Here is a 26238-nt window from a genome sequence, read left to right as displayed (position 1 = left end):
CGACAACCGCTGCTTTTTTTCCCCCTGCAGAACCTGCGGTTATCTCTGCCCATGAGTGCAGTTACGCCGCCGACTAACGTGCTTCTCTGCGAATAAATCTCCATCCGGCTCCCTGTCGCCGACGTTTGTGCCCGGAAAGGTTTTCTTTTTCGCGGCTTCCGGGTCGGTCGTGCGCGAAAGGTAGGTCCACATCCTCCCCGTCAGTCACCCGTCATCGCACAACAAACGCCTCGTGCGCGACGTCGTTGCCGCCTGCGGCCCGCTTGACACCGCTTAGCTCGACCCCGCTGACAGTTGAAGTGCTGGCCCTAGGATCGCTCGGGCCTTTTCTATCCGTTGGTCCCCCAGACTATAGACGTCACCATGTCCAACTACGGCATGCCTGGCGGCAGCGGCCCGGGTGACACGGAGGCGAATCCCAACTTTGAATCGCTGCTCGCTCAGCTCCGCCTCCAGTCGTCGCCTAGCCCTGGGCCCGGTGCAAATGCTGGCCCCGATCTACTTGCCCAGTTCGGCTACGGCCACGGCGCCGGCCAACACTTCTATGGCCATCACTCCAATTCTGAATCCCCCAACATGAGCAGCCACATGCAGAACGCCATGGATTCGCCCGCCTTCCTGCCCGAGGCTCCGACGCCGCCGGTCGGCTTCTCCCATTCCCAATTCCCTCCAGGCATGGTGAATCCGATCGGCGCGGGCCGGGGTGGAGGGGCCGGAGCAGGCGACGACCGAACCGCACATCTACTGAACCTGCTCAAGTATAGCGGGCAAAACGGCCCTCCTAGTCACCATCACCAGCCGTCATCTCGAGAACCCCCAATGAACTTTGCACCGGCACCCATCGCGCCTCCCGTCATCCATGCGCCTGCCCCCGCAGCTGCCGATCCCACCGGGTTGCTCGCCGCCCTTATGAAGGGCAGCACCCTGCAAGCTGAACCGGCCAAGTCAGAGCCCGGCTCGTCGTCGACGTGGAATCAGGCTTCACCTCCTTCCGGGACTCAACAATATCTACTGAACCTCCTCAACAAGCCCAAACCCAGTCAACACGACACAGACGACCCGCCCGAGTCTAATGTGCTTACGCCGCCGCCCGCCGTGGACGATCCAAAGGATACCAGCAGTTCACACGGTGGCCGGTCTGCTGAGCCTACCCTGGTGGGCACTTTGGCCTCGCGGTCCGAGTTCGACTTTGAGCCCAAGAGCCTCGAGTCCCCTCCCCCAAAGTTCGACTCGACACCCCATTCCCAGCATTCGCATGCAGGCTCGAGGCCCGGCTTTTCTGGCGGCTACCCGAACCCGTTCGACGACCTCCCGGGCTCATCTCCCGTCCATCGGACGCCCAAATCATCCACCACCCCCGGGGCTTCCAGCTCTACTGTGGGTGCGGGCCATCATGCGGCAGGCCCGATTCAGATCCTCAAGAAACCAGACCCTGCTCAGTCCAGCCATGACCAAAAGCGTCCACTTAGTGATCGCGGTACCGTGGACAGTCCCGAGCACACGAGGCGCAAGCTAGAGCACCCCCTTTCCCCCTTGTCGACGACTAACGTCGTCATGCCTCCTCGGGGTAGTGATAGTCCCGCATCGCATGCCAGCGGTAGGTCTCCACATACCGCCGACACATCCGCCGAAGAGAAGAAAGAGAGTGTCGCGGACGCCGTCAGTGGACTTGCCCAGCAGGCCGACAGAGAAGCCACGGAGGCTTTGGCCCGCGCCGAACAGGAACAAGCGCAGATCGAACCCACTCAGGATCCAGAGGGAGGTGTGCCGGACGCCAGGACAGAAGAGGAGCCTGCACACCCGGTACGCATCGCCACCCAGAACGTTAGGACCGAAGACAGCAGCGCATTCTCGCAGTCCGCCGCGGCAAGGGAAGCCAAGGACAGCGGAGACGACGCGCCACATACTGCCCAGGGACCCGTAGCCGACAGCTGGGAGAGCGCCGAAGCCGACGAGATAGTCGTGATTGAGGAGACGGCAGCACCTGTCAAGGTGTACAACTTCCCCATGAAGCCCTGGATCACCATCAGCCTCCAGGAAACAGACGAGCCCCGGCCCGTGTTCCGTGAGGAGGCTATTCTTGACATCGCGCGGCTCAAAAAGGAGTTCGATCAAATTGACCGCAATCTCGTCTCGGCGTCCGAGACATACATGGCGTACGGCATGTCTAAGGCGGGCGGTCTGAGGGTAATCAGGCAGGAAGACGGCAAGGATGCCAAACTCTTCACCGACACCAAGGACCGCATCTTCAACGTGGCCATCTCGACCTCGCCGACCCACCATCATCCTAAGGAAGCCATCATCGGCACTGGAGTCAGCGGCACAGTCTACTGGGTCCAGCTCAAGAATGGCGACCGTGACCATTTGGAAGATGCGCACTCTGAACAGTACGGCTTCGCCCTACCGCCCATCTCGTCCCAGGAGGGCGGCGATACTCCGGGCGGCGTTCTCAAGACGCGCGCCCGCCCGTCTTCGATGCATCCGGAGTTCTTCGCCGTCGGTAGGGGCAAGTCCATCAACATCATCTGGCCGTCCTTCATCTTTGAGAACGATCTCTTCAAGAACGGGAATGACCGGGTTGTCGACACGGAAAGGCTCTTGAAGCAGTGCTCGCTCAAGATCAACACTGGCAAGGCGGGCAAAGACTTCACCTTCAGCCAGGACGACACGCTAGTGGTCTCGTTGGACAAGTCCGGGCGGGTTAAGTTCTGGGATGTCCGCGACTTAATAGCGGCTAAGGAGGGCTCGGACCCTCTGAATCCAACGCCCGCGCGGACGTCGCTCGAGATCAAGGAGCCGCTCATGACGCTAACGACAACGCCCGAGGGCGAAAAGGCTTGGCCCACGTCGGTGTTGCTGCTGGATAAGTTCCGACCGTACCAGAAGCGTGCCGCCCTGAGGTACATGATCGTGGGCATGAAACAGAATCACACTCTCCAGCTCTGGGATCTCGCGTTGGGCAAGCCTGTACAGGAGTTCAACTTCCCGCACAACAAGGAGTCGGACGCCGTGTGCAGCGTAATGTACCACGCCCCGTCCAGCATGATCGTCGTCGGACATCCGACGCGCAACTCGATCTACTTCCTTCACCTCTCGGCGCCGAAATACACGCTCAAGAACCTGTCGCAGGTGGACTACATCCAGCGCCTCGTCGCCCAGGACTCGTCGATTCCCCAACCAGAGTCGACGGCCGTAATCAGCGGTATCCGTGAATACTCTTTTGCGAACAAGGGGGTGCTTCGCAGCCTCAACATCCTCGAGAATCCGGCAGCCTCGGGAGACGGCGATGAGCCAACGCTCTTCGAGCTGTATGCCATGCATTCCAAGGGCGTAACCTGCTTGTTCATCAAGCAAGCCGAACTGGGTTGGACCAAGGATAACAAAGTCGTTGCTCCTGCCGATGCTGTCGAGCTTGGGCTGGCAAAGATCTCGAAACTGGTCGCTCCGCCTCCGCTCCAGCCTGCCGAAGCCCAACATTCCAATGTCCCGGGCGATGCGAACGCGGGTCTGCAGATCCGGATCGCTACGCGTGGCGCTAAGGACGCCATGCAGAAGACACCGTCGTCCCAGGGCGAGGATAAGAAGGGTCTCGAATCGACCACACCGCCCAAGCTTGACCGCAAGGACGAGATCGAAACGCCCGTTCCGGCACCGGAGAAGAACGAGAAGAAGGGTCGTAAGAAGAAGGCGGCGGCGGCGGCTGCGGCAGCCGCCGCCGCCGCTGCCGCTGCCAATCCAGCCGACCGCGACCACCTTGGCTCGAACGGCGCGGCGGATATCAACCGGGCCCCATCGCAGAACAAAGCCAGCAAGCAAACCTCTCGCAATGCTGAAGCTTCCGATTCCGCTGCAAGCAAACTTGCGACTGATCTCTCGCTGGCGCCGAATACGGTTTCCCAGGAACACCTTGACGCTGTGGTCACAAAGATGGAGTCGCGCATTGTTGCCAACATTTCGGGTCGCTTTGACGCCGTCTTCAACGAGATTCTGAAGCAGATGCAGAATTTCCAGGACAGCCGCGACTCGGCCTTTGCAAACAACCAGTCGGCTCTACTGCAGATGGTGGCCGACGTGCTGAATGACAACACGGAGGCCGTCCTGAAAAATCTGATCATAGCGCAGATCAACAACAACGTCATACCGTCGGTGCGCACCGCCGTCGACAAGTCGGTTTTGGATCAGCTAAACGCCAAAGCGAGCGCCCAGTTGAATACCATTCAGAAGGAGGTGCAGAGGCTCTTGCCCAACGCCGTCAGCCAGACGATGCAGAAGCCAGACATCATCAAGACCATCACGGACAAGGTCTGCCTCAGCGTCAATGCTCACATGGAAGCGCAAATAAACTCGTCGTTCAACGCTCTCATGCCCGCGCTAGCCAAGACGGCGGCTCAGAGTGTGCACCAGCGCATCCTTGACGATGTCAACGGCCGGCTCAGCGAGGCGTTTGAGCGACTGGACGAACGCCGTCGGGATGACGACACTAAGCTCGACCGGCTCATCGCCCAGACACAAGACCTCTCCAGTGCCATCTCGTCCTTGGCGGCGTCGCAGATCCAGCTTCAGAAAGACCTGGCTGCTCTGAAGCAGCAGCTTAATGATCAGGCTCGCGAGCGGGCCCCGGTCGCGGAGAGCCATGTGCACGGGCACGCTCATTCTCGCGGCAGCGCTTGTTCCCATGGCCTGCCTGGTCCTGCGTCTCGGGAGTTGATCAATTACCCTCCGCAGCACCAGCACCAGTCTCCGGTCTCACACCCGCATCCGTCCCAGCCCTCGTATCCACAGCAACATCAGCATCAATTTAGCAACCAGGAGCAACAAGTGATGTTCACACCTACCAGCCGCGAAGACCGCCAGAAGCTGGAGCTCAACAACCTGGTTGAGACGATTGACAATCTGATGCGATCTGGAAACTACGATGATGCAATGCTGCGCTGGCTGCAGGCAGGTGACAAAACCGAGGAGATTTTCCAGCAGGTGCTCTCGAACTACAATCCGATCTTCGTTCACGAACTGCAGCCTCTCCTCCTGTTGTCTGTCGGGGCCACCGTTTCGGTTGACCTGTCTCGCAACACGCAGAAGCTGATGAAGAAGGTGAACCTCTTGGAGGTGGTGATATATGCTTTCAACCAAAATGTCGCATCTTTGGTACGTTTATTTTTTTTTTTTTTTTTTTTTTTTTTATATAACGTGCGTGATAAGCGAGTTTGTACAGACAAGCGAGACGTACACTCCAACTAGTTTTGGTGAAGCTGCAGGCAAAAATACGGTAAGAAATTGTTAGCCGACCTTAGCAATTTCTTAGCGTATTTTTGCGTGCAACCCCACTAAAACCTGTTAGAGTGTACGACTCGCTTGTCTGTACGACTCGCTTATCACGTACGTTATATCTATATATTTATGTATTTCCCGTCACCCTCCGTTCTACTCCAAGTCAACGCGTGCTAACCATTTTGCCTTATTCCTATTTGCAGGATGATCAAGTCCGCGAGGTCACACCCAGGATTATGAATCTCTTGAAGACGCGGATCGAGCAGCTCTTGCTAGAAATCAGTCGCGTCGCCCCCCACGATACCTCATTGAAGACACTGTCCACCATGAGCCAGATCGCCGGCCGGATAGCCGAGAACGCCCAGATACGCCACGGGCCCATGCATGCCCCTGGCCACCTGGGTGCTCCGTACTAGATCGGGGGCAAGACCGTGGTGGGGACAAGCGGACAAGCGGCGGTGGCCGGGTAATACAACTCGGGGGGTTGGTCACGGTGGTTATTGATACCCTATTATGTTTCCAATTCTTGTAACTGGCGTTCGCTGAGACTGGCAAGTACATTTGGGTCGGGAGGTGATCGCTCTCTACGGGCACTGCGATTCTCGGGTGGGAGAATGGTGGCGCTCGCATTGTGACGGCGCACCGAACGCATCTGTTTCGTTGATCTCTCTTTCCCGTCTGCATCTGGGTTTTCTGGTCGGCCATCTGCGCTTTTAGGGTATCGCCCTCATCAACAGTTCACTAGGGATGGGCCAGCCATCCCACCCTGGACCGATGGATTCGAGTTCTACTATCGGGGTGGAAAGGAAAACGACGATACGATCAGACTCTCATGTTGTGAATGATCATGTAAATCTATTATGTTTGGTTCGGGCAAGCAGATATCGTAATTGAGGCCATTCCGGGTTCTGAGGTTCATTTGCACGTTGCACCCGCTCTGGGCAGCGCATCTTGATTAGTGCCTTTCGACCAGTGCCCTTGGTTGAGGAGCAGTGTTTGGAGATCGGCTGGATTTGGGCGAAACTAAAGAGAGGCGATGTCCGGCGGAATTGAGGACGGAACCCTGCCAGTCAAGTCAGCCTTGCATGGGGGGGGTTGGGCCAAGTAGCGGGGAAACACGGTTTGGGGGCTTTGGTCCTGAGAGCAGGACTCCGGCAGCTCCACTCACAGGGGTCTTGGGCTATTGTATTTGTCGACAACAACCCAAGTGCACGCGTTGCACGCTAACGTGTCCCGGTTCCCAGCTGAAGTTAATGAGGCCGCCGCAGTGTTGCCTGCAAATGAAAAGCCATGCAGTCACTAGTCCGCAAGGCATACAGCCGCCGTGTCATGGCCCCGGTCTTCTCGGTCCTGGCCTGGGTCCTAGCCAGGACAAATCCAGCCTAGGCAACCCAGGAGCAGAACGAGTAACCCATGGCCCCCTGCCCCTATTTCTTTGCCGTATCCTTCGCCGTCCGTTTGGCAGTGGTACTCACAGTTGCTCGGCTTTCCACTGCTCTCTCCTTTGCTCCCCAGAATTTTCTTTTCTGTTTGTTGTTGTTGGTGTTGTTGTTGATGTTGTTGTGCATTGTGCATTCTAAACACCTCTCGTGTCAGAGCCCAAGACTCGGACTCCAAAATGCCATTCAGCAACCTGGTCCCTAGGAATGTGTCAGAGAAGCTGTGGAAGTGGCGATACAAGTTGCGGCACCTTGGCGATAGCGGTGAGAAGACGCTATCTGACTTCTCTTCAGCACAATCTGCCGTTAGTGACGGCAAGAAGAAAACGGAGAACAAGGGCGGGAGCAAGTCGTCGTCAACTCCAGCTGCCGCCTCGACGGGTGCCGATAACACCAGCAAAAATTGCGAACTCGGTGCCAATGCCTCGGTTAAGACGCTCTACGAGGGCCCCAACTCGCGCGAGGGCCGGTTCGATTGGGTCGACTACCCACCGAAGCAGCTGAGCAAGAGCGCGGCAAAGGCACAGAGCCGCGTCGCTATCAAGGTCTTCAAGGTCAAGGATACGGAGAAGCCCGTCATATCGGGCCGCTTTAGCCTGCGCTACCACATGATTGAGATCCAAAACCCTCTGCTTGTTGCCGCTGCGGCAGAAATCCTCAAGAAGCAAGACATGCACCTCGACGTCGGTGATAACGCCGTTTTCCAGTACCCCTTTCAGGAGCTGTACTTTGGCTACGACGACTTCGTGGCGAGACTCAGCGCTCTGGATGAAACAGAGCCCGGACATCCGCTTAAACCCTTCTTGCGCTTGTTTGTCGCATTACTCGACGACATATTCGCCGGTACGCGTGCCAAGCTGAAGGCTCTCCGCGCCGACGGCCTAGTGTCGTTCAAACTGGCCTGGGCCTTCTTCCCCAAGAATACGACCGTTATCTCGTGGGGCAACAACTGCGAGCTTCTGTCCAAGGTCACCAAGACGACATACCAGTGCATGGCGGGCGGACGCAAGGCCCTGGCCATCGAGGGCAAGGTGCTCCGGTTCGACGGCGCGAGTTTCCTATGGGAAGACCACTCGATCAACATCCCTTCCTTTCTGGGCAACCTACCCGTCACCGACCTGGCAGCGTACCCGCTCGAGTTCCACGACGCGGCTGACGATGTCCAGCTGAGGCTGACAAGCCGCGGGAGGAAAGTCCTCGATTATCAGGGCCTGACGTACGTCAACTACAACGGTATCGCCATCCATTCGGATGGTGCCGACGTGCAGAAGCACAACGTTGAGGGCCGGGTTCTCGTCGACGTGATCGGTTATAAAAAACACCACCTCGCCCAGGGCTCCCGGGAAGGCAGTGACCCGCAGACCAAGAAACAGTTGTTGGTCAGCGATGGCGGCAGTGGCCCGCGGACCAAGAGAGAGTTGGTGGTCAACGATGACGACAGCGCTGAGACGGCCGCCGATGGAAAAACGGCTACCGGGCTCTCCGCCGCGGCCGCCGGCCTCAAGAGGCTCAGTCCGGCAGCCCAAGAGCGCAACAAGCGCGACATGCTAGCCCGGGAGGCCAAGGAGCCGCACCTGATGTTCATGTTGCCCGTGATCGAGGGTTACGCCCTCAAGAACAAGCTCTGGGTGTCCTTCTTCGTCGAGGATATCAAGCCCATGGTATGGAACGACCAGGCGTACGACCACCTGGTTTATGACGAGCAGCAGAAGGATTTGATCATGTCGTTTGTGGAAAGCCATGGCAGCGGCGAAGGCGGCACCTCGACGACGGCGGTGCAACGGCGACACAAGGCTATGGAAGATGTGATTGCCGGCAAGGGTAAGTTTGCTCGAAACGATCTCAATATCGCCCATGACTGGTTTCCCCCGGCTAACACATTGGGATCAGGACAAGGATTGGTCATGCTGCTCAGCGGGCCGCCGGGAACCGGCAAGACGCTCATGGCCGAGGCCGTGGCAGACCGCACGCAACGGCCGCTCTTTTACCTCCAGGCCGAGGACCTCGGCATCAACGCTGCCGTCCTCGGGGCCAACATCAAGAAAGTGTTCCAGATGGCAACTGAGTGGGACGCCGTGATTCTGTTAGACGAAGCCGACGTCTTTATGGCCGAGCGGCACCCCCAAGACATTGCCCGCAACGAGCTCGTGTCCATCTTCCTGCGCGAGCTCGAGTATTTCCGTGGCATCATCTTCCTCACCACCAACTTGTACAGCACCATCGATTCGGCCTTCCGCAGCCGCGTCAGCCTGCACCTGATTTTCAATTCCCTCACGCCTGAAGCACGCACACTCATCTGGCGCAAGTTCCTGGATCGTCTGCCGCCACGGGAGCCCGCGTCACCCGCAGCGATCGAGGGGCTGGAAGGCCCAGACAAGGAACAGAGAGGGGGGTTTAGCGGGGATGGCGCCGAAGCGGAACTCGACGACGACCTGTTGACCGACCAAGACATCAAGGAACTTGCAGCATGGCAACTAAACGGGCGTGAGATCAAGACGGCCGTCAAGATGACAAGGACCTGGTGCGATCACAAAGGGTACCCCTTAACCTTGTCGAGGCTAGAAAACGGAATCAAAGTGACGAGCCCACACGCAACCAAGTGCAGCCACGAGAAGGACACTTCGCTGTACGACGAGTGAGGACGAGAGGTATCAGACCTGCTCCAATTCTGGTGGGGAGGGGGTTTGGAATCCGTTTTTTTATTTTTACTCCCTCCCTTCTCTGTTGCCGTTCGGGCCAGGAGCTTTAAGTAGTATTCTACCCCGTTGAAAGACGACAAAGCGATTAGGGAGGGATGGCGCTTAACTCAGGATACCTTGAACAGGTGATTGTGGGGAGATGGTAGCAAGAACAATAGAGAGCGCACGCGTTTTGTGCCGTGTTGGTAGTAAACCGGAGCCCAACGGCCATGTGATCATCGAGACCTCTGGTAAACCTAGAGACGAGTTGCATCATGGAATGCTTTTAACTGGCCGGTCACCCAGCAAACTAACTCGAGTCCGTCGACATTCAAGTTCCTGCATGGTACGCTAACGAGAATCGAGTCAGACGGCACCCAAATACGAGGTTGTGGCGCTTGGCACCGATGCAGGGCACATAAATGCTACCGGAACAGGACCAGCGACATGGGCTGCTTCGGCCGTCCATAAATCAGACGGCCGGCCACCGCCACCCATCCCTTGATGCCAAAGTCCCGAGTCTCTCTCAATCTTATCGCTACGAGAAAGAGAAGAAAACAACAATGCGGTCGGCGTTGATTCTACTCGCCGCCACCTTTACAGCGCTAGCCTCCCCAAACCCCGTCAACTCACGGACCGAAGGTCATGGCCACGGGCATGGTTCTAGTTGCAATGGGAAGCCACCAAAGGACGGCAAATGTTGGAAGGACATCCTCGGACTTGAGTGGACGGTGCACGGCTTCGACTACCACGCCCTGTACACTTTCACGAACCCAGCGCACCAGAACTCGTGGGGTTATGTGAACTTCAACCTCACCAACAATGTCGTGCCCTACACTGCCGTCTGCGGGGCCTCAAGCAGCCAGCTCACCGATTTCTTTTACGGAAACCTGGATTACAACTGCGTTCTGCCCGCCACTGCCCCGGCTGGGTCCGCTGTCAAGTTCCGCTTCAGCCGCCCGGCGGGCCAGCTAGATATCGAGGAGACCATCATCTGCAGCGAGAAGAAGACAAGGTACGATAATCAACGAATCCCGAGGATGGAAGGGTAGGGGGAGGCCTGGAGATGTGGCGGATCACACCGCAGCCCGGAATCCAGGCACTTCACTTTATAGCTTGTTTCCAATCTCAGTCTCACGACCCGGCGGGCTAACTGGAGAAAAATAGTGGAACATTTGTTGCGACCGGATCGACCAGCTTTACCCTCAGCTGCACTGACATCACAAACGTGACCGAGAATTGGCAGCCAGGGATGATATACAGCAGCCGCGAGGTCAAGTGTGCACCTATCGACATCACCTTCTCGCCAAGCCAAGTCGTTGGTTAATTAATCAACCGGAGTACGGCGGCTGTACTTTTGGCCATCGGGGATGCACTGCCAGGCAGAGACCGGAGACGGCAGGCGAACGAAGGTTGTGGGGAGATGCGTATAAGTATACTTTCGTAATAATAGTCCAGATGCGTAAAGTCGCGGTCCTCTGCAATTTGACCGCTTGCTTCGTGCCAAATTACTCTTTTGTGTAGCAAGCCCCCTTGATCCCTTGTTAACAAGACCTAAGCCACTGCATCCCAACTTGCTCGAACCACAAGACCTGGTGGTCTAAACACCTAGGTCTGAGTTAGAAGCCTCTATACAATCTATCTAGACATGGGATTGGCGCCAGGGGCTCACGAACGTAGATGAAGTTTTGTTAGCTCAACTGCCTCAACGCAGATGATCAAACGAACTACGAACTCGAAGGGCAAGAGACCTGTGTGGTACTGGTCATTTCGTGACGGCGGGCCAATGGAATTGCATTCTATGCGCGGTTCGGCGCTAGCATAATTATCACGATAATCGACTGCCAACTTACAGGTGTAAAATAGGATCAAAGCTAACCGGACGGCCACTCTCCGCTTTGCGCAACAACTGCATACCTAAAGAATAATAGCCACCGAATATCGAGGTCCATCGACATGCCAAAAATAGAGACGCCCCTGTTGCTGGAGGTCGTCGCAATTGATAACAAATATAAACATGAATTGAAGTCAGCTATATACAGCCGCCCCTCCCCCTTCCACCCCAAGTTGCCGTCCCTCTCCACCTATGTACACGTCGCTTCTGTCAAGGCCCGTTTAGGGGAGGCACTGGCTATACCACTGGTTGGAGGCCGTGCAGGTGCCCTCGGAGCAGGTGGTCGGGCCGGTGTAGCCCTGGCCACCGCACTGCCCGTAGAGAGGAACACCGCCGCCGTTCCCACCGGTCGGGGACGGGGTAGGTGGCTGGGAGGGCGTTGGGTTCGGGTTGGAGCCGCCGCCGGAGCAGGTGATGGGCCGGGGGCCGGGGATCGAGTAGGAGCGGCCGCCCATGGTGGGCGAGCCGGCGGTGTCGTAGATGGAGACGACGATGCCCGGGTGGTCGGCCGGGTAGGCGCCCGGGAAACTGACGTGGTTGGAGCCGGTGTGGGACCCCGACCCTGTCACCTCGATCTGCGCGCACTCCATGTAGAACTGGGCGCCCCCCGGCGACGAGGCGCTGTGCAGCGCGAGGAGCTCCACGCGCATCAGGTAGTGGCCCGGCGCCACGCAGTTGGGCATGTCGAAGTAGTGCCATCCGCCGTTGGCGATCAGCTCGTCTACCGCCCACACCCCGTTGTTGAGCCCGCGCTCGGCAATCTTGAACCATTGGTGCCCCGTGGTGCCTGCGGTGGCCGCATTGTCGACCTTGGCAAGGTAGACTGAGATGGGGCCTGGTTGTTGGCGCAAGGGGAGTTAGTACCTTACACAAGCTTGTTTTCTATCTTCTCTTCTAAACATCACTAGGGGAGGAGGGGGGGTTGGGTTAGCGTTGACATACCCTTGTGCGACGCGGCGATGGGGTGATCGGGGTCGTTGGGTCCGGCAGCACCGCCGATCTCATGACCCCACCAGGCGCCGACTCTCGCACCGGCCGGGACCCTGATGACTGTGTTGTCTCGGAGCTGCAAGTTGGTGTTGCAGGCGAAGTCGGGATGGTTGACGTTCTGGATAGGGAAGTTGCTGTACGGAGCGCGGACGCCTTTGAGTTGGCCCTGGTCGGCGCCGTTGACCGATACCTTCTGGAAGATGGAGTGGGTGCTGACGGCGGTAGCCAAAGTAACCAGAGTAAATGCCTTCATTTTGCCTGTCGTCGTGGGGTGGATGAAACAACAAAATGAGTGGTTGGCTTGAAACAGTACTGGCAAGTTATCGCAGACCCAGGAGCGCCCAGAGACCAACAAACAACCCCCAGGACTGCACCTGGGCCGGGCGGCGCTTGATATATCCAAGTCGGCGGCATTTCCAGGCTCTTCGCCGTCGTGAGGCTAACGGATCCCATTCCCGGGCTTTGCAACTACTCGAATAGGAGGCGGAGGTAGCCTCCTTGACAGAAGCGACCTCGATCGTCTTGGCGTCTTCATGCGAGCCACTGGGGCGCGACGGCCTGTGCAGGTGTGTGGAGATTGGGCTCCATCGTCGACCACCCCCCCCCCCCCCCCCCCCAATTCTCTCTCATAGCCGAAGAAAAGATGACGGGCGTGGGAGAACCCCCGGTTGGAGGGGAGTCCCAAAAGGGGATCCCCCACAACGCGCGATCCCGCATGGCGCTACAAAACCTCGCTGCCACCCTGAGATGGCATCGGTCCGAACTCCGATGGGACGGTTCTGATGGCCCGTCTTATTTCATGGACCGGAACAGCCGTGTTCTTGCCACATTGGTCTTGGCGGCATGTTTCCAGTATATTTGGGTCGGTAGTGTCGACAACAGCAACCCGGATCCGGGGAAAGCCGGGGTAGCAATTCAGGGGTGTAATAAATTGCCTTCCCGTAACACCGAAATCGTTGGTTGGTATCTGGGACTTGTCTTCTGTTTGTACCCGCGTGATGTCACTGCAAGGCGCCTGACGCGGTGGGCATACCGTAAACGGCTGTGGAGTCGAGAAAGATGGAGATGCTACCACAAACGACTAGGCTTAACTGGGCATCATAAATATTTAGGGAGAATAGGTCAGAATGCTCTGCCACCTTGTGGGATATATTTGGGCTACAAGATCCGGAATGTTTCACCAAGGATCATAACACGGTCCAGGTCATGCAAGTTAACCTGTTCTCTGACGATCGGCATTGGCTCCCTAATCCAACTTCCTGCAGCTGCTCGCCGGAGTCAGCCTGGGTGGCGGCACGGAATCCCCATCCAAGATACACAATGTAAAAACCTGCTTTAGGATTCTGGGGCGCCAATCCCCCAGATACCTACGATCGAGACATCAAGCGAGTTAAATCCTCACAGCTCGTTCACATCCGACCTCTTCTCAACTCTGCCGACTACTTATTCACAACTTTACCGCCCAATACGGCTACCGGAAGATGATGGGGTGACCGCCATTCCAGAACGTAGTAGCCATGTAGCCCAGTTCGCCACCAGGAGCGAGTCGGCCTCGCTCACGATTTCAATGTCACCCCAAAGGTCACCCGTGAACACTGGCCCGACCAGCCACGTCCACTGCATCTTCCGTAGACCAAAAGGACACAGTGCACATATACGGGATCAGAGGCCGCTAACTCTCCAATGTTCATGCGGCTATCATAGCCACAGCCGACACATCCGTCCGTTATGCACCCACACCGTCTCATGCCCTGTGGCTTGACTTGCACGCCCAGAAAACCGACTCGCGTCCGGGTTCAAATGTCGGTTGCCCGTCTACGCCTGCGTTCTAGGCTGGGTAACCCCTATAACCGGGCGGGTGGGTCAATGGTGACCTGCCGATACGTTTATGATGTTTGAGCAATTTTCAAAATGTCCCGATAGCAAGCCGGAAGACCTCGCAACAGGGCGTGCCATGTTTCTGTGACAGCTGTCTGACTTCCTCGCTGTTGGACGCTCTTAACGATCAGCCGCGTTAGGTAATATAAACATCCTTTCCTTTCCGTACACGGATCAGGGCGTCGGCCATGGTCTCCGCAACGTGAAGTTCTGAGTCGGAGAGCTGTAGGTCTGGTTGGCGTTGGCGCTGACGCCTAATGAACCATGCCTAGACCGGCCGCTAATGGATGGCTAGAGTAAGTCTGCAAAAATTTAACACCAGCTGCAATGATGGCCAGCTTAATCGACTACCGGTTTATACTTTTTGCACCTGAATTGCCAAAGATCGGATATTGGCGGCGCTTCAGTGAACAAGAGCCTGACAGGAGTTTGACAGCGTGGTGCCTTTAACTGACGGTTTCCGTCCTGTCCTGAGTGTCGTGTTGTACTCTGTTGACTTCGGCCGGTCGCTCGATCAATGTTTGGCGTCTGCACGTCTCATGATTCGGTTATACCGGCCTGCATGATCATAATCTTGTGATTCTGGAATGCGGCGCTTCTCTATTTTAAGCATCTGCCAGTCGTATCCCAACACCAGCAAGGTAGTGACAAGAGGTTTCACAGAATCTGCTTTCCATTCGTTGGAGTAGTTAGGGCAGGTACATTGCTGAAATTAAGAGGTTTGTACTAGGCTCAACGATTATATTCTAAACTTGTAACGTGTCCCGGTGGCGATACTACTACATCCGAGTCGAACACCAAATACAGTAATATCACGCCTTACTATTTTCTGTCTATAAAGAGTTGTACTGTTGTCCTACTAGAAACCAGGGATAAACTAAGCTTGAGATGGGACACAGAGTGATGTACGCAGGGATGATACCAGAAGACAGTGATGAGCATACAGGTCCTTACGGTATCACAACAAAAGATAGTTCGGTTTCCCCAGGCGACTCGATTTGTTGGCCATTGCTACAACTGGATACACGTGGCTGTCTTGCTGGGCGTGTTTGGTAAGGCTCAACCATCTCCCGGTGGTCTTGAGGCCCTGGTAGGAGTATCCCAGAGCCACTGGAACACGGGTACTCTCCGGTAATGATCTTCGCTCTCTTTATCGTACAGAACTGCTTCGTGACACCAGTTGTTTTGTCAGGTAGGCATGTGTCTTGAAATGAAGCTGTCCATCGACCGAATGATTGAACAGAGGGGTTCGTTCTGTTGGTTGGTTGGGGCGCTTCGTTGGCAGGCGGGCCCCAAGACAACGTGTTGGGCCGAAGTGCTTCGCTGGGTAGAGCCACTCAGGTTTGCTTCTCTTGATTCAGTGCAGTTTTTCGCAAAAGCTTGATGCCCAACCATTAAGCTTCAGGGCTTATCCTCAGTTCTCGCAAGTCATCCAGTACCAATGTGTAAGTACTAAATAAGAACCCTAATCCCGGGCTCCAATCTTGGATTCCAAGGGCATCGCACTTAGATATCCGGGTACAGTTTGCCTCAATGGACTATGATCGCTATTCGTCCAGAAGGACGCGCGATAATGAAGTCCAAGACGTCTATATCGCCGTCATGGGCGTCACGGGTGCCGGCAAAAGTTCCTTCATCACGACGTGCAGTGGGAAACCCGTCAAGATAGGCCATGGTCTTGAATCATGCAAGTAGTCTCCTCACTCCCTTGTTGAATATTAGCCGCCATCAAGAGCTAACCTGCAGATCTAGGCACGAGTGATGTGGAAGAGATATCGTTCATGTACAACCGCTATGTTCGCGTGCATCTAATCGACACGCCCGGCTTCGACGACACGAACCGGTCCGATGTCGAGGTGCTGCAGGACGTCGCGCACTGGTTGAGCGCCTCATTTAAGGGCGGGCATCCGTCTGAGCGGCATCATATACCTACACAAAATCTCGGACGTCCGGATGACCGGCTCGACCCGACGCAACCTGGTCATGTTCAAGAAGCTGTGCGGTGAAAATGCCTTCCAGTCGGTCGTGCTAGCCACGTCCATGTGGTCCAGGGTGTCAGAGTCCGAGGGGCAAGAGCGCGAGCGGGAGCTCGTCGGGACAGACACGTTCTGGGGCCTCATGTGCAAGAAGGGCAGCCGAGTGTTCCGCTACCTCAACACGCGCCAGTCATGGTTGGCGCTGTTGGACTACATCCTGTCTCTGAATAGGGAGATCACGCTCGAAATTCAGGACGAGATCGTCAACCAGGGCCACGAGATTGATGAGACGGCAGCGGCGCACGAGCTCAACGCCGAGATCATCCGAGAGCGCAACAAGCACATCGCCGAACTGGCCGCCGCCAAGGAGGAAATGTATCAAGCCATGACCGACCGCGACGAGGAGCTCCAGCTTTTCTACAAGGACCAGATCAACGACTTGCATGACAAGATCCGCAATGCGGCAGCCGAGCAGCAGAAGCTGACGCAGACGCTTGAGGAGGTCGACCGACGCAAGGAAGAAGAGTTTCGAGTCTTTCGCGAGCAAATCATGCGGGAGAGCGAGCAGGAGCGCGAGCGCCACACGCGGGAGCGCCAAGAGTACCGCGAAAAGATGGCACGACAGGAGGAGACCATCTTGCGGCAGCAGCAGGCCGAGGAGAGGCGCATGCGCGAGTACCGGGCCTCCCGCATGGAGATGGAGCGGAGCCGGCGGGACTTCAAGCGGGTTGTGGACGAGCAGCGACTCCAACATGAGGTAAGAATGCGTGAGATTGACGAGAACCACCGCAGGGCCATGGCCGACTTGCAGGAGCGCTTGGAACGGAAGCCAAAGAGTAAGTTGTTGACCTCGGGTGGCCCCCCAAGAGAAGACAAAATACTTACTTGCGCTAATAGGGTCTTTTTGGAGAAGGCTGGGGAGTGCTGTCACTGATGTTGTTGGTGTTCTGTTAGGTAAATACTAACTAATTCTGCACCACTGCAGTGCCTATTACTGGAGTTCGAAGCTGCCCGGACGAGAGGATTGACAGGGGCAATTCTTCGCGAGCCATCACCAGACCCGTGTGTCGTTATGTAGAGGTATGTTTGCAAAGCAAAGATCATTTCTCCATGAACATCATTACTAGTTAGTATCGTATAGATTATTCCGAAGGCGGGAAAATATGAGTCGTCTCTCAGTTTGTGTGCTGATGGAGTCGGCATTAAGATTAGCAAGGCCAGCATCTCGAAGGTGCCTGCGCACAAGTCCAACTGTCCAACTTTAGATCTCTCAGCTCCCAGTCCCCTGTGACTGTTTACGATGCGGCGACAGCTGCTTCACGTTAAGGGTGCACGGTGTTTGGAGGAAGCGTCTTGGCGGATTGCTGCTGTTTTCTACCCCCAGATCGCCGATAGCAGCCAAAACTAAGGCAGGCACATGCTGCACCACGCTGACTCCTAGAAGACAGAGAAGACAGGCAAGGATCTTGGCCCCAAGGCCCAAGACTTGATATCAGGAATGACAAATACGGACCCGTCGGCTTGAATAACGATGGACCAAGTCTTGGCGCGTCCATGGTGGCAAGGGCTGACTGAGTCCGTGACTGAGATGGTTGCAAAGAGCGGACGCGATAGGATCAGAAGAGGTCTTGCTACGGTGTGTCCCAGGAGCGCCATGGCCACTGTCGGTGTGGCTCGCATATGTCTACAATAACAGCCGGTTAGGCAAAACTACTACTCAGCGGTCTCCATTGCTCCTTGCAGTCCTCACGGCTTAGCCCCTAGAAATGCAATGTAGAAAATAGTCTAAACTTCACAGGGCACTTGATATATCGATAGCCACGCATTGATCTCTAGAATTTCATTCTCCGCCGGTCGAGAAACACTTGGGATGGACTGGAACTGTTTCAGATATTCCTGAGCAGCGATATTAACGCTCATGGGGCATTCACCAATCCAGCAAACCGGTGACGCTAGGTCACTCCTAACAGCTTTTCATTCCCACATGCCTCTTCATTTGCGCCGGATTATGCCATTCATACTAGGCCAAACTCCCATAGGATTCACTACTGGATCCTGCGGCGCCGCATGTTCGTCTTGGCCATCCCGGTTGGGCTAGCAGCGTAAGGCCCATCCCTTTTTCATCCGCCCGTTGCCGCCACCGACGCAGCCTTAGCATTGCTCAAGCACGGCGTGCCAACCACCATGCAAGGAATGTCCCTCATGGAGCGGATATGGAACCTTCCATCATTGTCTTGTAAGTATGAGGATGGAGATAACGGACTTACCATCATCTTACGGCCGTGTTGGCACCTAGGGGATGGCGCGAGATCGCACTCTTTTATTTCAGGCACCCACTCTGCAAGCTGGACTAAGAGCTCCTCCTCCAGAATCGGTTGGACTAACCACCTTGAGCACCCCCTACTACTCTACTAGAATTCAACGTCAACGGCATCATGAGCCAACTGCTCGCAATCTTCGGCACCACCGGCCAGCAGGGCGGTTCCGTCGCCAATTTTGTTCTTTCGGATCCCGGCTTGTCGGCCCGCTACAAGGTCCGAGGCGTCACACGCAACCCATCGAAACCAGCGGCCGAGGCTCTCCGCGCACGGGGTGCCGAGGTGGCCACAGCAGACCTGGACGACCCGGCCTCTCTCAGGGCGGCTTTGGCAGGGGCCCACACTGTCTTCGTGGCGACGGAGACCATCTACGACGAGCAGATCAAGGAGCGAGAGGTCCGCCAGGGCAAGGCCGCCGCCGACGCAGCCGTCGCCGCAGGCGCCCAGTACATCATCTACAGCACCGAGGTGCACTGCGAGACCGTCTCCAACGCCAAGTATGTCGTGCCCGCCTACGACTCCAAGGCCGAGGTCGAGGCCTACATCCGGACGCTGCCTATCAAGAGCGCCTTCTTCGCCCCGGGCACCTTCATGCAGAACCTTTGGTCCGAGATGGCCCCTCGCCCCGTTGGCCCCGACCAACCCGGGGTATACGCCATCACCAACATCTTCTCCGGTAGCCGGGTCTTCCCCTGGATCGACATCGTAGCCGACACGGGCAAGTTCGTCGGTGCCATCCTCGCGGAGCCGGACAAGTTCGCTACCAAAGTCGTGTATGCAAGCAGCTGCTTGTATTCCCTGGACCAGGTTGCCGCCAAGATCTCGGCCTTTACCGGCAAGACGGTCAAATACGTCGCCGTGCCCGAGCACGAGCTTCGCGCCCATCTGCCCCCGGGCATGCAAGACTCCATCATCAACATGTTCTGGTTCATCGACGAATTTGGCTACTACGGTCCTGAGACCGAGACGTTAGTTCAAGAGTCGATGGCCGCTACCCCCTACAAATTGACCAGCCTGGACGAGTTCATTGCGACCAGTGTCAAACTTGGATGATGTGTACGTCAGTTATTTATCAAGCGATATACTTATAATATTGAACGGAAGGTTTGGGGCTGGGATTGATTGGAGATTGGACCCCAAATGTGAAAGGCTATATGATGGCCCATCATGACCCTGCGTCTAGTTGGGATAAATATACTTTTCCCTGGCCTCTTCGCTCAAGGGAGATTGCCTGGTCCATATGTTTAGGCCCATCTTCTCCCCACTCGTCAGCGGCAATCCAGCGTGCAACGTCCGGGGGTCTCCGGCCCCGTCCTCAGGGCTTAGGTTCTCCCAGTAGATCGCGTTTCCCTGGATGGGCCGGAAGGTAACGCCCCTGTCCCAAGGCTCGTCACAGTCCACAATCTCACACCAGCGCTCGTCGGTTGGCGCGTCGATGAGCGGGAAGTTGGTGCCCCCACCCGTGGTGTCGTTGCGCACATGAACATAGGCGAAGAAGCTCGACGCTCTGTTACCGCCGTTGGCGACGCGGCTAGAGGCCGGGTCGGCGGACCAATCGTGGTGGAGGTGGTATTGCTCCTCCGGGCCGTATCTCACGAGCTGCAGGGGCTCGAGGTGAGACGCCGGGATGTCGTACCCTTGGAAGGCCAGGGCGCGCTCCTCGATACACTCGACGACGGCGTCGCGTGTGACATATGCCGACTGCGATGTGCGCCCCGCGCTCTGCTTGCCCTCGCCCACGACGGAGCGCTTGAAGTGGCCCTCACTTGGCCCATGGTCAGTACCTAGGGATACAGTTGACGTTCTTTTTTTCTGCTTTCCAAAAGTCTCACCTTATGTCCCGCAGATGCTCACGCTCTTGGTCCGTTAAAAAACCACGAAGGTAGATGACTAGCGGCGACGATGATACTATGTGGACCTTGTAGGCAGGATGCGTGCAGACGAAATTCTTGGCTTTGGATTGCTGAGACCCAGCGGCTTCCCGCTGGAGTGCTAGAAGTAGGCTCAGATATGGTATGACTCTCATCATGCGCGCTTGTCGTGATGCAGGCTTCAATGTAAGAGACGGGTTTCCTTATGATCACAGAAAGACAAAGTGTCTAAATGCATGCTAGGCGGCTTTCACCTGTCTAGAGCCTCGGGGCTTTTTAGCCGGGTGCCACAAGTCCTGTGGTCTCTGCGACACGGCGGCTAAACCGAGTCCCTGAGTAGTAGGGAAACAGCGGCAAGCTGTCCTTTTCGACAGGGACAGGCAAATTCTGGCGTGTTTGCAGATTTCATTCTCAAAATTCCCCTTGCCTAATACCTGGCAGGCTGAGTCGCCTGGTACACCAAAAACGACCCAGGACAGAGATGATGCTGCATCACGGTCGCTGGTCCCTTGCTCTGGCAGCCTGGCTTGCCCACGGGGTAGTGGCCTGGAACCACGTCAGTCAGAGTCATCTCCAAGATGCTCTAGACTCTAGTGGATACACATTAATTGCTTGCAAGTCCCTCTTACCCCTTTGAAGACATAGTATGATGAGGCTGTAATGCCAGAAACAGTAGGAGGCTGACTATCTTGCTTTCCTGCAACTCTAGTCGTTCTGGTAAGCCGCTATCTATAGAGAAGTGTGTGTCGCGATGCGCGTGGTGGCATTAACTAACCTCTGAACGCCCGTCTGATCAGCCCTCGGAGTAAGTACTATATGACATGGCCAATCCTATGGTTTCAACGTTCTATCCGGCACAAATGAGTCTTCTAACAGATATTACTAGTAACGGAAGCAGGGAGCTAGAGAGAGAATGGTTAGCTCTGCAGGAAGTTGAGAAGGACGACAACATTGTGAGCTTTGACTGCCAAGTTCATCCAAAATTTTGCAGTGATCTCGATGTGGTGTCGTTTCCAGCCATTCGGCTGTATCACCGCGATGGGCGGATGGATCGATACCGTGGGGATAGGCAGGCTAGAGAGTGCGCATCTGCCCAATCTCTAAGGGGGGTTGAGCCGACTCACGGACTTGAAGGCTGACTTTCGACTGGGGGCTAGGATTGCCATGTTCCTCCATAGGGCGCTCCGCCCAACGTACTTTGAGGCAGACGAGCAATTGGCCGACTCACTCACTCTGCTCGACGACATTGTCATCATGGCTCATCCTCAGCCGGACGACTGGGACTTTTTTGACCAGTTCCGATCCTTGGCCAACAAATACCGCGATCGTTTCAGCTTTGTCGCCGCGCCCCCAATTCCAGACGAGAAAACCTCGACGCTGGTATGCTACAACAACATCGACGACGAGAAGCGCACAGTGCCAGACATAATGACTGTCGGGGCGCTTGAAAAATTCATCAAGATGTGTGCCGAGCCGCTCATACCCGAGCTAACAAGGCGGAATGAGGCGCAATACACATCGGTCAGTACCTATCCATACTGCTTATTACTTATACGCAGATGGAATCTGGAGCATGGAACGCTAATATGTAGTCCCATTTTGGCGGCGGCGCCGTAGACTGGCAAAAGCATACTCCATTACTTCGCCACTACCGAGGCCGAGAAAGAGGCGTATAGGCTTGAGATGCGGCCTTTGGCCAAGAAATACGCCGAGTTCCTGCACTTCACCATCACCGACGCCAACGAATACTCCGGGCTGTTGACCAAATTCGGGCTCAAGCCAGATCAAAAGACCGGGTTGGTGCTGGAGAACACCAACACGGAGGACATATTCCCCCTCACTAAACCACAGGAGCTCACAGTCTCGGCTATTGAGAGCTTCCTGGAAGATGTCACTAGCGGCAAACTCAAACCGTGGAATCGAGGAGCGGGTGATGGAAAGGGAACGAGCCATGACGAGCTTTAGTAGTAGCAAGAAACTAGATTTGCTAATTCCAACCAACTCGTGCGTCCTGACCACTGTAACACCGACGAAATGAGTAACCTTCCACTTTATCAGACAACGGGATTCGGTGAGCGGGACGACCTTCTCCTAACAACTCAGTACTCACCGCAGCACTGGAACTAAAACCAGATGAATGGGCGTATCGGTCTCGCCGTAAGAATGTAAGTGGTCTGGGCTGTGCCGAGGACAGTTTCCCAATCTCGCGGTTGATGCACCGTGAGTGAAGACGCAAGCGCCTAGCTGTTGGCAAGGTACTAAGGTACTTTAATCTTAGGGTAGAGTGGAATGAGCTTTGACTGGCCCTCTGCGCTCCCGAGACCTCGTGATTGCACCGGTGTTTGCTGATAGTCCTGATAACTAACTCTTCTTCCTTATTCAACCAGCAAATAACGTGGGCGGTTGTCGGACCTCTGAGAAGTCGAGCGCTGGATGCGGGTGACCGGTGAGTTGGGCGGGAGGAGGGCGGTAGCCGAATTGGTGCATGGGAACTGGACTAAGAGCCGTACATGAGGATACTTCGGATCCCGTATCCCGGTCATGAATCGCCTGGAATTCGATTTCCGTAACCTGGATCGTAGGATCCAAATCCCCAGCAACCGGCACTGGGTGTAACGGCTCAGCCAACGAGGAGGAGGGTCGGGCTTGGTTATGATGGGATTCTGTCGGCTCGCACATGTCTTCGAGGCCCCGCAGCAACTGTGTAGCCTTGGCAGCTCCAGTGTGCTGGGCAGCCATAGACGTCAACTGTAGCGAGCCGATTGTCACAAGGTCAGCAGGCCTCGAGGTGAAAGTTGGCAGCGTGTCTGATCCGGCCTCTGGAGGGGGCGTCCCATCCCTATCTGTAGTTGTGCTGGACGTGAAGCTGCATACGCTCGGCTTTCGAAACAGACCGCCGCTCGAAAACCCCCCGGGGGCAGCCGAGAATACGGCAGCCCTTCGCTGCGAAGACCCCTGCGGCACCACGCCAGAAACAGGCGACATTGGTTTCGGCCCGAAAGTCGTAGCACCCCTTTCGCTACGGGGATATACGGATCCGGAAATGCCAGCAATAGATGGGGAGCCGCATGCTGTTGTCGGCGAGAGGACCGGGGGGGATTCCACTAGGCCCGGATCTTGCTGGCTCGGATATAGCCGGTCGAGAGCCAGGGACAGCTGATATAGCACAGCGGCAAATACCATGTAAGGGAGTAATGGCGGCAGGGGTGTTAGCAAGTAGCGGGCCTGGTAAGTGCTGGTCAAGGAGATGATAGCCTCGGAAGCCTGCTGGCACATAGACTCAGGCGTTGCATCGCCCGTCAAACTTGGCGGTAGGCCATCCACAAGGCTTGCTGAGCCTGTGACGAACGGTTGAAGCAAGCTGAGCAGGCAAAAGTGATACCAGATTCTTAACAAGGGAAATCAGGCCATAGTTAGTATCGTTTCAATCTGGCTAGATGGCATGGAAGAAGGGAGTCGACTGAGAAAAGGGAGGCTGTACTTGGCAAAGAGGATGTCCGGGCCGTCATCGGTGTCGAGGGCGGCCGACTCGAACAACCGGCTATGGTAGCTAATGCATCTGTTGAATGCTCCATCGAGATCCCCAGCCGTCATGGCTTTGGAGTAGTTGTACGACGAGAAAGTATGAGCGGCCTCTGTGATTTCGAAGACGAACCGAGCGAGCGGCGGACAGTGCTGCAGCTCAGAAAAGAACTGCATCTGCAGGGAGATGCCTTTCCAGTTACTTAGCTTCTCGGCTGACTGGCATTGGGCGCAAACTAGGAGGATGGCCGCCGGAGTCTTCGGGAAAGGCAGACAGACGAACCTCTTTCGACCCGCGCTTCAGGGGAATCTTCCCCATGGTCTCTAGGATCGGGATGAAGTCTCATGAACAAGGGCCCCGTTTTGGGTTCAAGATCACCCGTCAATAACCTAAGAGCTCTGTAGATAGGTTTAGTCAGAGCTACTTATTGAAGAGGAGAACGACTCCTAGGAGCAAGGAGAGCCAGGCTCACCGGATCAATGAGAAACCGCCACAGTACACCAACGCCCGCACCACCCTAAAATCGTCGTCGTCGTCGTGATGCCGATGCTGCGTTTGCAGGACGAAACGGATGCAAGCCCTGACCGACTCGCGGGCGAGGTCGCCAGCCTCATCCTCGTTTCCTTGACACATCTCGGCCAACGCCAGTACTCCCAGCGCCTGTATACTGGGAAGGCTGACATGATCTTCCTCGGCTGCCAACAGCCCCTTTGCCTCCCCTATAAATGCGTCTCCGAAACTGACCTTGGAGATAAGCTGCGATGTGGGGTTGAGGAGTCTGCAGGCCGTTCCCAGTATTGCATTCACTAGCGCCTCAGAGCAGTATCGTGAGGTCCCCTCTCGAAAGTCTCGCATGAACTGCGGCTGCGAAACAAGTGAAAGGTGGTGAAGTGAGCTGGCGAAGAATCCGCCAAGCAGCCGCTGGACAAGCCGTGCGTCAGATGTGACCTTGGTCCAGATTCGAAAAATTGGCCCGCCGGGAACTTCTAGAGGTGGCAATTGTGGACGTCTCTGTGTGTCCAGCAGCGTGGCGGGCAGCCCTGAAGGAGCCAACAAGAATGCTAAAGGCGACTGAGGAGGACGGTAATCCCGGATAGATAAGCGTCTCATTGGCGAACCATCGGCCGAGAAACTACCTCGGGATGCGCTGTCGAAGGACGGTTTGGAGTGGCTGCGGCCGGTGCTCTGGGGAGTGAAGGCAACCCCAGCACGCGGGTCGTGACTTGCGCCTCCAACACTACCGGATGCGGAGACCTGGAACCTTTTATGGAATGCGGATTCGCCTCCTAAGGCCGTCGCTGTCCGGAAAGAAGATAGTACATGCTGCGGAAGACTGCCGGGATAAGGGGGTTCTGGATGGGCCTGTGAAGAGGAGCGGCACGGTGGTCCCGATAGACCAGTCGAGGAATGGATCCACTCCGCAATGGCATCCGGGGGCTCACCGGCTCGCAGGCGTCGCAGTACTATCTCCCATCGCGCCGGGTCGTTGTTGGTGAGTGCTCGAAGGAGTGCATGGCCCTGCTTCTGCTCTGCCCGCAGCCTCTCGATCTCGGACCTTAGGTGATCTTTAGTCCTCCATTTCTTGTCTTCGTACGAACATTCCTCTCCACGGGACCTGCACCTGCGACACGGCAATTGGCCATCACACTATAGAGCTGCGTCAGCCGACGGTCTGAGAACGCTCACTGTACACTAGGATCTGTGGGAAAGATTTGAGATTTCGGCCATGAAACCGCGAATAATAGGAAGACAGAGGTTTGGGGTAACAAATGAATGGCGGTCGAACTATATTGGTTAGTACCTTAGTTCTCTTCTTCCGACATACGAGACATGCGTTGGGAGTCAAATGCTGCCTCGGCATGATGATAGGGTTATACTTTGGAGGAGACCGGCTTGACTCAACTATCTAGGTGGTTAATTGGGGGTTGCCATTACTGCTTTGAGATGACTTGGTTGGTTTTATACGTGGCGAGGGAATGTCCCAAAGCCACGGTCTAGGCTCACCAGGCCCAACAGACTCGGGTTGTTGGTGGGGGGGAGAGGGGGGGAGGATGGGGGGCGTCTGCGAGACATCCGGCGGTAGCAAGGTGGTAGTAAGGTGGTAGGTCTCTACGAGGAAAGCTTAGGATTCTACTCGAGTGAAAAGCAGTAATCCCTGGCCGGCGGGCGGCTGGTCAACACATACCTTGAAACCGTCCGCCCTCAGGCCTATACATGCATGACGATCCTGCCAATTCTGCGCATGAGCGTACACATGACATGTACGTGCGTTGCCCCGCCACTGGGAGGGTGCTGGCGTCAGCGTGTCGATGAGACCAGTCGGTAGTAACGGGTGATCAAAGGTGCCTGGCAAGTATCGGCCTTGTGTGGCCGATCCTGCCGCAGGAGGAACGGCAGGTCCAA

The 26238-nt window shown here is 56.1% G+C and overlaps 9 protein-coding genes across 9 annotated transcripts; 6 read left to right on the top strand and 3 right to left on the bottom strand.

Annotated features, from left to right (window-relative positions):
• Positions 1-363: 363 nt before the first annotated feature.
• On the top strand, positions 364-5684 carry MFIFM68171_03899 (MUC1 Extracellular alpha-1,4-glucan glucosidase; the record flags this gene model as incomplete). Its single annotated transcript, XM_071059319.1, has 2 exons — positions 364-5145; positions 5472-5684. The coding sequence occupies 2 exons, from the start codon at positions 364-366 to the stop codon at positions 5682-5684; spliced, it is 4995 nt and encodes a 1664-aa protein (XP_070915420.1).
• Positions 5685-6886: 1202 nt separating this feature from the next.
• Positions 6887-9346, top strand: MFIFM68171_03898 (26S protease regulatory subunit; the record flags this gene model as incomplete). Its single annotated transcript, XM_071059318.1, has 2 exons — positions 6887-8528; positions 8598-9346. 2 exons carry the CDS (start codon positions 6887-6889, stop codon positions 9344-9346), a joined length of 2391 nt encoding a protein of 796 aa, XP_070915419.1.
• Positions 9347-9948: 602 nt separating this feature from the next.
• MFIFM68171_03897 (AA1-like domain-containing protein (Fragment)) lies at positions 9949-10712 on the top strand (the record flags this gene model as incomplete). The annotated part of the gene is made up of 2 exons (XM_071059317.1): positions 9949-10400; positions 10553-10712. 2 exons carry the CDS (start codon positions 9949-9951, stop codon positions 10710-10712), a joined length of 612 nt encoding a protein of 203 aa, XP_070915418.1.
• Positions 10713-11500: 788 nt separating this feature from the next.
• Positions 11501-12522, bottom strand: MFIFM68171_03896 (Endo-beta-1,4-glucanase D; the record flags this gene model as incomplete). Its single annotated transcript, XM_071059316.1, has 2 exons — positions 11501-12114; positions 12222-12522. The coding sequence occupies 2 exons, from the start codon at positions 12520-12522 to the stop codon at positions 11501-11503; spliced, it is 915 nt and encodes a 304-aa protein (XP_070915417.1).
• A 3066-nt stretch (positions 12523-15588) lies between these two features.
• MFIFM68171_03895 (G domain-containing protein (Fragment)) lies at positions 15589-17088 on the top strand (the record flags this gene model as incomplete). Its single annotated transcript, XM_071059315.1, has 5 exons — positions 15589-15592; positions 15658-15834; positions 15900-15990; positions 16046-16959; positions 17021-17088. The coding sequence occupies 5 exons, from the start codon at positions 15589-15591 to the stop codon at positions 17086-17088; spliced, it is 1254 nt and encodes a 417-aa protein (XP_070915416.1).
• Positions 17089-18558: 1470 nt separating this feature from the next.
• On the top strand, positions 18559-19494 carry MFIFM68171_03894 (NmrA-like family domain-containing protein 1; the record flags this gene model as incomplete). Its single annotated transcript, XM_071059314.1, has 1 exon — positions 18559-19494. One exon carries the CDS (start codon positions 18559-18561, stop codon positions 19492-19494), a length of 936 nt encoding a protein of 311 aa, XP_070915415.1.
• A 126-nt stretch (positions 19495-19620) lies between these two features.
• On the bottom strand, positions 19621-20467 carry MFIFM68171_03893 (2OG-Fe(II) oxygenase superfamily protein; the record flags this gene model as incomplete). Its single annotated transcript, XM_071059313.1, has 2 exons — positions 19621-20206; positions 20274-20467. The coding sequence occupies 2 exons, from the start codon at positions 20465-20467 to the stop codon at positions 19621-19623; spliced, it is 780 nt and encodes a 259-aa protein (XP_070915414.1).
• Positions 20468-21172: 705 nt separating this feature from the next.
• Positions 21173-22277, top strand: MFIFM68171_03892 (Protein disulfide-isomerase; the record flags this gene model as incomplete). The annotated part of the gene is made up of 3 exons (XM_071059312.1): positions 21173-21393; positions 21470-21833; positions 21930-22277. 3 exons carry the CDS (start codon positions 21173-21175, stop codon positions 22275-22277), a joined length of 933 nt encoding a protein of 310 aa, XP_070915413.1.
• A 414-nt stretch (positions 22278-22691) lies between these two features.
• On the bottom strand, positions 22692-25696 carry MFIFM68171_03891 (C6-zinc finger TF, regulator of conidiation; the record flags this gene model as incomplete). The annotated part of the gene is made up of 5 exons (XM_071059311.1): positions 22692-23700; positions 23794-24025; positions 24118-24233; positions 24308-25482; positions 25637-25696. 5 exons carry the CDS (start codon positions 25694-25696, stop codon positions 22692-22694), a joined length of 2592 nt encoding a protein of 863 aa, XP_070915412.1.
• Between the last annotated feature and the right edge of the window lie 542 nt (positions 25697-26238).

Source organism: Madurella fahalii (assembly GCF_045866475.1).
Source record: "Madurella fahalii IFM 68171 DNA, scaffold_2, whole genome shotgun sequence".
NCBI lineage: Eukaryota > Fungi > Ascomycota > Sordariomycetes > Sordariales > Madurella > Madurella fahalii.
Note: the sequence above shows the minus strand (reverse complement) of the source record. Positions and strands in the feature narration are given on the sequence as shown.